A 13,092-nucleotide genomic window follows, 5' to 3' on the forward strand; every position below is an offset into this window, starting at 1 on the left:
CTCCCGCCTTGGGCGAGGCGAGAGGGAGGGTCAGACTCTTATGACTAACTGGTTCATCGTACCGAAATATCGGAAACTCATAGACATAAATAAACATGGTAAATATCCCGTCAAGTTCTAATGTTAGTGTTAGTGACCATGTCAGTGTTGAAAACTTTTCTTGTGGCTGATATTATGATGATATTTTTTTTACAGATCATCAAGAGTCCTTCCACTATTTGAACCAAGGCGGCAGTCCAAATATAGATGGCGTTGATGATCTCCGTACCTTCAATGAAACTAGGAGCGCGTTAACTACGCTAGGTAAGTTATTGGAATATAAACCTTATTGTATATGATCCCATACATAATAAGGATGAAACTAGAAATGAATTTAATGAAACTAGAAATGAATTTAAAGAAACTAGAAATGAATTTAATGAAACTAGAAATAAATTTAAAGAAACTAGAAATGAATTTAATGAAACTAGAAATGAATTTAATGAAACTAGAAATGAATTTAATGAAACTAGAAATGAATTTAATGAAACTAGAAATGAATTAACCATGCTAGGTAAGTTGTGGGAACATAAACCTTATTGTGTAAACTTCGATCAACAATACCAACTAGATAACGGGTCACGTACAAAATCAAAGCCAAATGATGTCCGCGTGAATTTATACCTATATAGCTGCATTTGTTTTTAACCTACTAAGAGAAAAGTTTTAAAACAGTTTTAAGTTTAACCTAATTTCAACCATCGCACCTAGTAATAAAGTCACAAATCTTCAAGTTGGTATTGTTGATCGAAGTGTGTAAATGATAAAGACTAATCTACAGTTTCATAGAAAAGACGACATAATTTATTTTAGATAAATATATGACTAATTTTTGTTATTATGCCCATCTTGTAGATTATTTTAAAACATTAGACACGTATTTTTTATTTTCTTACGGAAACAAATACTTTCGAAGATAATATATCGATTTGAAATATCGCGTGACGTCACTTCTAGGTATATTTTATACGTAGAAATGACGTGTTTGCTCCCACTCCTAAACTTTGATTCGTTTTATCTAAGTATTGTTATCATATATGACAAAATAAAAAAACGTGTCTAATATTTTTTCATTACCTGACTGACTGACTAAATATATTATTAATTTTCATACCCCGTCATCATCCCTATTGTAAATCTTGTAAGCAAATTTACAGCCTTCTAAGCACATTATTGAAACTGTCGTATTACTCTACAAAATATATAACCCCATCCCCCTCTACCCCCCAGGAGTGACAGAGACGGAGCAGGACGACATGTTCCGCATCCTGGCGACGATCCTCCACCTGGGCAACGTGGAGCTGCTCGCGTGTGACCCAGACGCACCCCCCACCCAGGACACTGATGATGGTGCTTATATTAATGTGAGTATCTTTTGTGATAACTATCGTGAGACATACTACCGTGACATTTTACCGTGGGAGAGCCATGCTTCGGCACGAATGAGCCGGCTCCACCGGAGTGATACCACGACCTCACAGAAAACCGACGTGAAACAACAATCTTCCCAAACCCCGATTCCCCAACAACCCGTAAATTCCTAACCCCCAAAAGGCCGGCAACGAACTTGTAACACCTCTGGTGTTTCAAGTGTCCATGGGCGGCGGCGATTGCTTACCATCAGGTGATCCGTCTGTTCGATTACCGGCTTATTCCAAAAAAACAACACTAAATTAACTAAAATTCCCATTTTACTCACATACATTAATGGAGAAGTTTCTAGTTTTTACTTGTTTTGGTGTTATGTCGACTGACTCGTTGGTCGAGTGGTCGCAAGCGCGCCGGGTAAGGCGTCTCGGGTTCGATTCCCAGGTCAGGCAAAATATTACCGGGCGTTTATCGGTATATCGAAAATTTCTCAGTAGCAGCACGGAGTCTGGTATTGTCCAGTATATTATAATAGGCTCAGCCCCTATTACATGGTACTTACAACACAAATGGTGACAAGTGGGTGTACATTGTATAGTGGCATTACGTGCCGTAATGTGCACCTCTGCCTAACCCTTCGGGGATAAAAAAGACGTGACGTTGTTATATTATTTTGTCATGCAAAATATAACCCTATTACAAAGACGTAACGTTCTGTTTCAGTCTACAGACAAGCACCTGGCCATAGTATGCTCGCTGCTCGGCATATCTCGCGCGGAACTGTCTCGATGGCTCACACACAGGAGGATTGCGTCTGCGCATGAGGTAATGTATTATTTTTTATACTTTATTTGTGTTACATTGTGAATTAGTGAGTGTGTTTTATTCACTCACCCACTCAGTCAAACATCATTCACATACTCACTGACACGTACCCACTCATTCACTCTTACTCACTAGCATATATTTATCCACAGTTTTTTTCGCTTATTACGAATATAAATAAGTAGCCTTAGTACGAATTTGGTTTACGTTTAAGATAATCTAAACGAGAGCGCGTTCGGCGCTCTGATTGGTTGGAGTCACTGTACACTATGGGTGAGATTTGAAATGAGTGCATTTCACTCAACCCATACCCACTAAACGTAAACCAAATTCGTACTAAGGCTACTTATTTGTATTCCGTAATTAAGCAAAAAAAAATCATGGATAAATATAAAATTATAGACCACACTTATACACTATGGATGCATTAAAGTGATTTGATTCGATTTGAAAAAGAGTGAATGAATAAAGTTTATTGACATTGACCGTACTATCTCATTCTCCATCCATCTCTAACCCCCCAACCCTCCCCCGCAGGTGATAGTATCCCGCATGGACGTGCAGCGCGCGTCGTTCGCGCGCGACGCGCTGGCCAAGCGCATGTACGGAGAGTTGTTTGCTTGGCTCGTGCACGCCGTCAACCGCGCGCTCGACACCGGACACGCTAAGAAACACTTTATTGGTACGTATTATGGTCTCTTTTTGAGTAAATTTACCTTTAAGAGTCCGTTTCTAATCAGGAAGACAGTACCCCTACTGTCTGTCTGTGGTAAGGCTGTGCTAAACACTACCCCACGGTTTATACTAGCGTGATTGCAGTTTGATTCTTGAGTAAAACACTGTATGTTATGTTTGTGTACAACAAACAACAAGAATCTCTACATATAAAAATCAATTGCTGTTCGTTAGTCTCACTAAAACTCGAAAACGGCTGGACTGATTCCGCAAATTTTCATCCTGAATTATTTGTGGTAGTCCAGGGAAGGTTTAAATGTGAAAAAAAAATATTGAGGCGGTACGAAGTTTGCCGGGTCGGCTAATAAATCAATAATTATACCCAAAAAACGATATTTAAAAACAAGCAATTTTCCTTTAACCCACAGGTGTGCTCGACATCTACGGTTTCGAGACGTTCGAGATAAACTCGTTCGAACAGTTCTGCATCAACTACGCGAACGAGAAGCTACAGCAACAGTTCAACTCACACGTCTTCAAATTGGAGCAGGATGAGTATATCAAGGTCAGTGTTCAGTTCAACTCACACGTCTTCAAATTGGAGCAGGATGAGTATATCAAGGTCAGTGTTCAGTTCAACTCACACGTCTTCAAACAGTGTTCAGTTCAACTCACACGTCTTCAAATTGGAGCAGGATGAGTATATTAAGGTCAGTGTTCAGTTCAACTCACACGTCTTCAAACTGCAGCAGGATGAGTATATCAAGGTCAGTGTTCAGTTCAACTCACACGTCTTCAAACAGTGTTCAGTTCAACTCACACGTCTTCAAACAGTGTTCAGTTCAACTCACACGTCTTCAAATTGGAGCAGGATGAGTATATCAAGGTCAGTGTTCAGTTCAACTCACACGTCTTCAAACAGTGTTCAGTTCAACTCACACGTCTTCAAATTGGAGCAGGATGAGTATATCAAGGTCAGTGTTCAGTTCAACTCACACGTCTTCAAACAGTGTTCAGTTCAACTCACACGTCTTCAAACAGTGTTCAGTTCAACTCACACGTCTTCAAACAGTGTTCAGTTCAACTCACACGTCTTCAAATTGGAGCAGGATGAGTATATCAAGGTCAGTGTTCAGTTCAACTCACACGTCTTCAAACAGTGTTCAGTTCAACTCACACGTCTTCAAACAGTGTTCAGTTCAACTCACACGTCTTCAAATTGGAGCAGGATGAGTATATTAAGGTCAGTGTTGATTTTTTTTCAAAGGGTTAGGTAGTCTAATGCCCGAATACTCAAACGCTACTCAATTTTAAGACGCTCTCAAATGTAGTTCTGTCACTATCAATTCTTTATAAAATGACAGAGATAGCACGATATTTAAGTACAACTTAAAATTGAGTAGCGTTTGAGTATTTGGGCGTAAGTCACTATTATAAAGAAAAGATGTCGTGGTGGCTCGGAGGTTTAAGACGCCCGCTTCTCATGCATGAGGGTGCGGGCTCGAAACCTAGCTACCAACAGCAAATACCAATGTGACTTTTCGATTTGACTGCCTCGTTGGCCGACAGGGGGTATCGGGTTCGATTCCCTGGTCGGGCAAAGTATTACCGAACTTATTTCGGTTTTTCGAAAATTTCTCAGTATTAGTACGGAGTCTGGAATTGTGTCCAGTATATGACAATGGGCTCACCCCCTATTACATGAGACTTATAACACAAATGGTGAAAAGTGGTTGTACATTGTATAGCGGCATTATGTGTCGTAATGTGTACCTCTGCCTACTCCTTCGGGGATAAAAGGCGTGGCGTTGTGTGTGTGTTACGATTATTTATTTATTTATTTATTATTGGAAACTCAACAGCTTATTATTAAAGTGACATTATTAGTGAATTTTTCACCCCATATCCTATCAATGACCAGCGCAATGCAGTTGCAACAAAGCAACTGTTATAGAATTTTACGTATACACTGAACATTGATAGCGAGATGATGACAGTAATTTCTTAAGCCAATAACAGAGTTTCACCACATTTATAAAGAAATTATAATATCATAATAATTCAACACCCCCCTCTTTTAACCACAGGAAGAAATATCCTGGGAGATGATAGAGTTCTACGACAACCAGCCGTGCATCGACCTGATCGAGGACCGGCTGGGGGTGCTGGCGCTACTGGACGAGCAGTGCCGCGTGCCGCAGGGCTCCGACCAGGGCTTCGTGGCCAAGCTGCACCAGGCCTGCGCCGGGTACCATCATTTTATGAAGCCTAGGTTCGGGAATGCTGGTGAGTTGGTTTAAATTTTGTTAATTAGTATTTTTTTATAATAACCAGAATTCGGAATCAGGTAAAGTTATTCATGTACTTGGATATGCCTCAAATCCCGAAAATAATTGTAAAGAACAGAAAAAATCCCGTGATTTTTTTAACAAAAGTTTATTTACCTTTACACAATATAAACTACTGCACGCACGACGTTGCCAAACTTTCATCAATAACGTCGGATGTCCAAAGTTGCAATTTATTTATTTATTTATTTATTTGGTCTACCAACAATTATTTATACTAAAATCTTATTTAGAAACATACATTTTAAACTTAAAACAGTATAACAATTACTTAAAGGTACACCACTTGACAAAAAAAATAATCACACTATTAGCTACAGGTACTTACCAGTAAAATATACAAGAAAACTTATTACTAAACTTACGCTAAACATCTGAGACATATAATATACCAATACGCGCTATTTTGCCACATTTGTAGTTATGTCTATCTCTGACTTCTTAGTTTTCATATTGTTGGCCACGTGGGATTGTCCATTAGAAATCCCGGCAAGGTCCACATTCATATCAACATTTCTATATTCTAATTCCGACCTCTGATAATAACTATCGTGAGACATACTAAATTCACTAAAGATCACAGTTTCAGAGGGACTCTTCATCATGAGAGTCTGAAGAGTCCCTCTGTGGTTTGAAACTAGTAGAGCTTTTGTCCATTAATTTACGTGAGTAAACCGGGATCTTTAGGTAAAATAATTGAATAAGCGTCACACGAAAGTTATAATAAAATTATAGTTTTTTGTTAGTTGCTAGAGAAACAATTTTGACGCGCTTTGTTTAGAAAACCCCGTAAGAATATTTGTTGAGCTAGTATGGCAATAAAAAATCCAATCTCCAATTCCAGCCTTCATCATCAAACATTTCGCGGATAACGTGGAGTATCAATCAGGAGGTTTCCTGGAGAAGAATCGTGACACGGTGTCGGAAGAACAGCTGGAGTGCATCAAGATGGCCACCAGTTGCCGTCTCATCCACGCCATGTTTGCTGACCGGGGGTGTGACCAACCCGTGTCTAATACTCTGCCTCCCCCCTCTAAGAGGAGGACTACGCCCTCTGTGCCGCTGGGGAGTTTAACTGTGAGTGTAATTTATAGAAATTTATGTCATTTCATAATTTTATTTTTATTTTTGGGTTTAGCTTAGTGCCTGCAGTTATTATTCTTATTCTATTTGAAATTATGAGGTAAAAGAGCTATGGTAAGGGGTTTCGAAACTTTCTCTTGATCAAAAAAAAGTATGAGTTCCAGATTTTAATCAATAATATAGAAAGAAAGAAAAGAAAGAAAATACGTTTATTTTGCACAGACAGGAGACTAAAATTAAATATCTGATATATCTTTATATAACGGGGAAACCGGACCATTCGGATTTTTAGAAACCGTGACGTCAGCAGAGCTGACGTCACCATCCGCACTGTTAGGTTCACTCATTGCAAAAATGAATACACAATTTAGATTTCACGATACAACCTTTTATTGTTTACACAATCAATAATCAACACTTTTTAAATAACATTAAAACATAAACCAAAATCAGTAATCTAAAATTAATAATTTAAAATTCGTACTCACAAAATATTCTGCTCACGGTGCAAACTGCCTCCACAAAAATCCTCGTTCAAATGTGGCTTCGCAACGACCCGCCGTTTCAATATTAAAAAGATGGCGTCGTCGTTGCGAAGTCATTACACTTTTTATTTTCACAAATTGCAGATAACTTTAATTATAAAAACGAACTATTATTTGATAATTAGTTTTACTATTTTTAACACTCAATTTTAGTATTCAATTAATTCTCTATTGTTAAAAACATTTACTTGAATATTTAATGCGCGCCATATTTATCGTTTGACACAAGGTAGTTCAATCAACTATTTATTAAACAATATTTAAACAGAAATCATTTTAAAACTATCGCTTATTAATCAAGAAATGAATTTAACAATAGATAACTTGTTTTAAAACCTAAGTTTTCATAAACCAAAATAAACCTTCAGTTATGATTTGGCGTTACAGTAACTGCGAATCATAACACAACTTTTTACATTGAAAAGTAACAAACTGAATACAATAATCAAAACAAAACTAATTTAAACCTATCGAGTAATTTATAACTGTTAAATTTGAACTTAAAATTAATGTTTTTATTGTTTACATAAGCCTTGCGTCGACACGGCCATTCTGCGAGACGGTGTGCGTGCCCTGCACCAGTCGCGGTTCTGAAAATGACTATTATTTGAGCTAGGTATCCATTCATAGGTACACTAGCTGACAACTTATTTGTGGTCGGAGCAGTGGTTGTTTCCTTGGCAAAATATAGCCTGGATTTTTCAATGATAACCGATTCCAACTTACAATCAAGTTATCAGCCAATATTTTTATACCTTGGTTTAAAACATAGGGTTATGGTTAGACTATCCAAGTTATGGATATCAAAGTACATGTGAGAAGAATAAAGTTCATTTCATAATAAATAGTATTTGCTGTACACAGGGAAGTGAGTGAAGTAATTAAGGCGCTTTACACGCTTTATCGATGCATATGCTCCACGCATACATGCATGATTTTATTTCTCGTAGACAGGGATGTTGCTGTGGTGCTGGGCGGTATTGTACGCCGTGGTCCACAGAGGCTCTAAAGGAAAAGGGTGCTAGGGTGGTGCTGAGGCCTAGACCTTATATTTATGACCGTGGTCCTCAGAGGCTCTAAAAGAAAAGAATATAGAATTAAAGTTCTTACATAGCTGTTTTTACAGCTTGTTAGGGTTTGATGCTGTGGTGCTGAGCGGTCTTGTACGCCGTGGTCCACAGGGGTTCTAAGGGATTTGGGAAGGACGATGCTGTGGCCTAGGCCTTATTTTGACCGTGGTCCACAGGGGCTCTGAAAACTTATATAGTGATTTTGTTGATAAAACTCACGTGAATAATATGGTGTGGTGCTGAGCGGTCTTGTACGCCGTGGTCCACACGGGTTCTAAAGGAATGGGGAAGGACGATGCTGTGGCCTAGGCCTTATGTTTTGACCGTGGTCCACAGAGGTTCTGTAAAGAGTGTAGGAAGGAAACTGGGAATACGGATTGTACAGTCTTATTATTTTGTAAATTATGTCAGCCCGTCAACAAAGACAAAGGCCGACAACAGGTTTGTGTGTTATAAATCATTCAGACTCAAATACACAGGAAGTATCAAGATAACAATAAGGAGAGGGAAACTCACTCTATTTAAGGGTCCAGCTTTCGTGGGCAGCTTGAGAGGTAGACGGCTGTGACTCCTCTGACTGCGGCGTACTGATGTTCTCAGATGTCTTTTGTTGCGATGAGTCTTCAGCCAACCGGACAGCCACTTGTTGAGGGTCATCTTCGTTATTCGTCGACACGGTTTCCTGCTCGCCTGGCTGTGGTGCTCGGCGCAGCTGGTCGTGAGCAACCTTACGTGGACGCCCTCTACCGCTCACGCGCTTCACTATGTATCGATCGTTGTCCAGGATCCTATATACCTCGTATGGCTCGCTGTATTTTAAGTCTAGAGACGTCTGGTTTCGAGGATTATTCTTGACGAGTACGTAATCTCCACGCTGAAATGGACGCATTTTCGCTTTGCTCCTGTCAAATCGTTGCTTGTCATATTGTCCTGCAGCTGTAATTTTTTCTTGTACGTGTTGCTCGAGCAAGTCAAAGTCTATGCATTCGTTATTAATATTTACTAACCTTAGTAGTTCTGGTGGTACACTGTGTTGGCGGCGGGTCAGTAGTGTAAGTGGTGCGACACCCGTTACTCTATGAGGAGTGCAATTAAATGCGAGTTGTAAAGCTTCTAGTGCCGTTTGCCATACTTCAGTGTCATAGTTTCTGATCATCGTTAATGCGTTTTTCAGAGTGCCCATGATTCGTTCCACTTGCCCATTTGCTCGGCTTACTCCTGGTGCAATGGAATGTATGTCGATACCGAAACGGTCCGAGTAGACTTTAAACTCACCCAGAAACTCTCGACCTCCATCCACTACGACTTGCACTGGGGTTCCGAACAGGTGCACGACACGTTTCAAAGCTGCGAGACTGCTGCTTGGGCTCTTGTCATTTGAGTAGCTAAGTAGGATATATTTAGTGTATGCGTCAATCGTAACAATTACATACTCATCTCGTCCCTCGGCATTTTTGGTACCCAACTTGCCAGTAACATCCATGTGGACGACCTGGAACGCTGCAGTAGGCTTCCGAATCGGATGAAGTTGGGCTTGGATAGCACCCGACGGCCCTTTCGAGGTCCTACATACAACACAATTGTCCACAAACCTTCTGACGATTGTACTCATTTTGTGGAACCAGTACGTTTCCCTCAGCTTCTGTAACGTTTTTTCCCATCCTGGGTGTTGCAGAGCGAGATGGAATGAGTTTATCAGGCTCCATTGGAATGACCTAGGGACTACAATTGGTTTATGTATACCGAGTATAGGATCTGTGAGAGTCTTCTTAAGCACGCCTTCTTCCAGGACATAGCCTTCAGCCGGACTGTCGCCGCTCATGGTGTCTATAAGCGGGCGCAGCACGTCGTCCCGGCGCTGCTCGATTTGCAGCCACTCTGTGTCTCTGGTCATGAAGTTGACAGATATTTCAGTGGATGGATTCCTACTGAAAAAGTCCGCGTGCTGTAATCGCTCACCTTTTCTATACTCGACCTCGAACTCGTAGTTTTGCAGGAAGGCCCACCACCTATGGATTCGAGGAAGGAGATCCTTTTTGTTCTTGGACGCCTTTAAGGCGTTACAGTCCGTTATTACCTTAAATTTCCGGCCGTATATGTAATGCCGAAAATGCTTGATTGCCCTCACCACCGCCAAGGTCTCGAGCTCGTATGAGTGGTAGCGGCTCTCAGCGTCGGTGGTGCGCTGGCTCATGTACGCGACTGGATGTTGGCGACCACCGATGGTCTGCACGAGCACCGCCCCGTAGCCGATGCTGCTGGCGTCGGTGTAAAGCTCGATTGGTGCGTCTTCCTGAAAAAGTGTAAGGGTAGGCGCAGTAGACAAGTGTTGTATGATATGGTTTCGAGCCTCATCATGCCTTTCGTTCCATTCCCACTTTGCATCGTTCTTTGTGAGTTCATAGAGAGGAACCATCACACGCGAGAAATTGGGAATGAAGCGTCTAAAATATCCGGCCAATCCGTTAAACTGCCTAACTTGTTTTACGGTTTTTGGGATCGGTGCCTTCGTTAAAGCCTCCACCTTTCTTGGGCTAGGACTGACCTGTCCGTCTGCAATGATATTACCCAAATACTCGATGGAGCGTTTAAAGAAGGCAGTTTTTTCGACATTGATCGAAAAACCGGCCTCTTGGAGGGCGATCAATATACGTTCGATATGGGCTAGTCCCCCAGCAAAATCCCTACATTTTGATAAAACATCATCAACATAGACCTGGCAAACCTGGTCTACCGAAGTCAAGAGGTGAGCTAAGGCCCTATTTATACAACGCTGATAGACTGACACCGCGTTACTGAGTCCGAATGGCATGGTCAAATATTCATATAGACCATCCGGTGTAATAAAAGCCGTCTTCTCAATCGAACCTTCCGAAATCGGTATTTGATGGAACCCAGCCGCCATGTCTAATGTCGAGAAATAATAACCCCCTGCTAATTGATCTATTTGATCTGAAATGATCGGTAACGGGTAGTGGTCCCTTAGAGTATTCCTATTTAATTCGCGGTAGTCCACGCACATGCGGTCCTGTCCATTTTTCTTTTTAACTAATATTATTGGGCTCGAAAATGGCGATTTACTTTCGCGGATAATTTTATGCTCGAGTAATTCTTTAACTATATCCCGAACTTTTTCGCGTTCAACTGGGCTCAATCGGTAAGGCCTGCGTTCGACCCATTTGTTATCATCTTTTAAGCGTATTTCAAGCTCACCTGTATTGACGCGGGTGCGAGGGTAACCGTGAATAAACAAGTGTTCAAATTTGTTCAATAAGATCTTCAATTCGTTGATTTGATCGTCATTAGTCAAGTCACAATCTAGATTATCAAACTTTTCATTTTGGGATCGCACGTGGTAAACAACCGGTTGATGAACCAAAGTTGCACCTCGAGAGTTCACTAGCACGCTTAGGTTGTTTTTATCCACAAGATTCATACCTATCAGAATATCTGTGCACACTTCGTAGTCCGGCACCACGTGAAATTCAAGTTCTATTCGTAAACTATTGATGACACAAATAGTCGTCAATGTTGATAAAGATATCACCGTAAATTGACCTAATCCTTTCAAGTAGCTTACTCGATCAACTCGTTTCCCGGGTAGCTTAGCAGCCACAGACTCGCGAATGACCGAACATTCGGCTCCACTGTCAAAAATCGCAAGTAAGTTTAAATTTCCAACTACCACCGACATTGAATTTAATTTAGACGTACCTACACAGTTGACGTTGGAAACTACTGCGCGCTCTCGTTTATAGCACGTTTCGTAAGTGTGACCTATCCTTGAGCAGAACGTGCACGTAGGTTTACTATTTAGAGATGCGGTTTTATTATCCTGCTGACGCGGTTGAGAATTATCATTTTTGTCACGGTAACGACACTCACGTGCATCATGACCTGGCTTCTTGCAGATTTGACAAAACAGCGAGGGTTTATCAAAACGTGGTCGCTTAGCGGAACCTGGATGAGCACCTGATGTACCCGGCTGAGGGCGTTTAACACTTCGTATAGAAGACGCGACCGAAATAAGCTCGGGTACTGATGTAGCCCTGGCATTCAACAATTCGATTCTCAGTCGTTCATCTCCAATGCAACCAATAACTGCCTCAACCGCGTCATCATTTGATAACTTATCTTTAGTAATACGTCTCCATAATACCCAAGCTTGTGACAAGAACTGCGCGATGTCTTTAGAATTATCATAATTATGTTCTCTAAATCGTACTATGTCCCGAGAGTACCGATTTTCCGGTTCAAAAGTCGTAATCAGGACATCACGCAATTCCTGCCACGTGGTGGTGGACACAAGCCAATTTTCAACCCATAGCCTTGCGCGACCTTTAAGCAAACTACCAGCTTTCATTCTCACTTCATAATCGCTCAGGTCATAAGTTTCCATGGCTGTGGTCACATGTTGGCACCATTCTCTAACCCCAATATTAGTGTCCGGGTCGTAAGACGGTAAAAACACCTCATTTATTTTGACCTTAGGCGTATCTGGTTGTACCGTGATGCGATCGGACATGTGCTTCATCATTTGCAACATCTGAGTGAAAAACTCCGTAGGTACCCCACTAACAGAAGCAGTCGAGTCTCCATTATTCAAGTCAGATGGACGGGCAGGAGTGGGAGTCAATCCCACTTCTGATAACGGGGAAACCGGACCATTCGGATTTTTAGAAACCGTGACGTCAGCAGAGCTGACGTCACCATCCGCACTGTTAGGTTCACTCATTGCAAAAATGAATACACAATTTAGATTTCACGATACAACCTTTTATTGTTTACACAATCAATAATCAACACTTTTTAAATAACATTAAAACATAAACCAAAATCAGTAATCTAAAATTAATAATTTAAAATTCGTACTCACAAAATATTCTGCTCACGGTGCAAACTGCCTCCACAAAAATCCTCGTTCAAATGTGGCTTCGCAACGACCCGCCGTTTCAATATTAAAAAGATGGCGTCGTCGTTGCGAAGTCATTACACTTTTTATTTTCACAAATTGCAGATAACTTTAATTATAAAAACGAACTATTATTTGATAATTAGTTTTACTATTTTTAACACTCAATTTTAGTATTCAATTAATTCTCTATTGTTAAAAACATTTACTTGAATATTTAATGCGCG

The 13,092-nt window shown here is 40.7% G+C and overlaps 1 protein-coding gene across 3 annotated transcripts in view; it reads left to right on the plus strand.

Annotated features, from left to right (window-relative positions):
• Positions 1-13,092, plus strand: part of LOC118279629 (unconventional myosin-Va) — a 70,622-nt gene that overhangs the window by 15,325 nt on the left and 42,205 nt on the right. For all 3 annotated transcript variants that reach the window (XM_050702597.1, XM_050702598.1, XM_050702599.1), the window contains 7 exons: positions 196-303; positions 1,270-1,403; positions 2,131-2,232; positions 2,770-2,914; positions 3,336-3,472; positions 4,995-5,193; positions 6,100-6,332. In XM_050702597.1, coding sequence (XP_050558554.1) covers positions 196-303; positions 1,270-1,403; positions 2,131-2,232; positions 2,770-2,914; positions 3,336-3,472; positions 4,995-5,193; positions 6,100-6,332 — 1,058 coding nt within the window. The remainder of the gene's footprint in view (positions 1-195; positions 304-1,269; positions 1,404-2,130; positions 2,233-2,769; positions 2,915-3,335; positions 3,473-4,994; positions 5,194-6,099; positions 6,333-13,092) is intronic.

This window comes from Spodoptera frugiperda, chromosome 22 (assembly GCF_023101765.2).
Source record: "Spodoptera frugiperda isolate SF20-4 chromosome 22, AGI-APGP_CSIRO_Sfru_2.0, whole genome shotgun sequence".
In the NCBI taxonomy this organism is placed as follows: Eukaryota; Metazoa; Arthropoda; class Insecta; order Lepidoptera; family Noctuidae; genus Spodoptera; species Spodoptera frugiperda.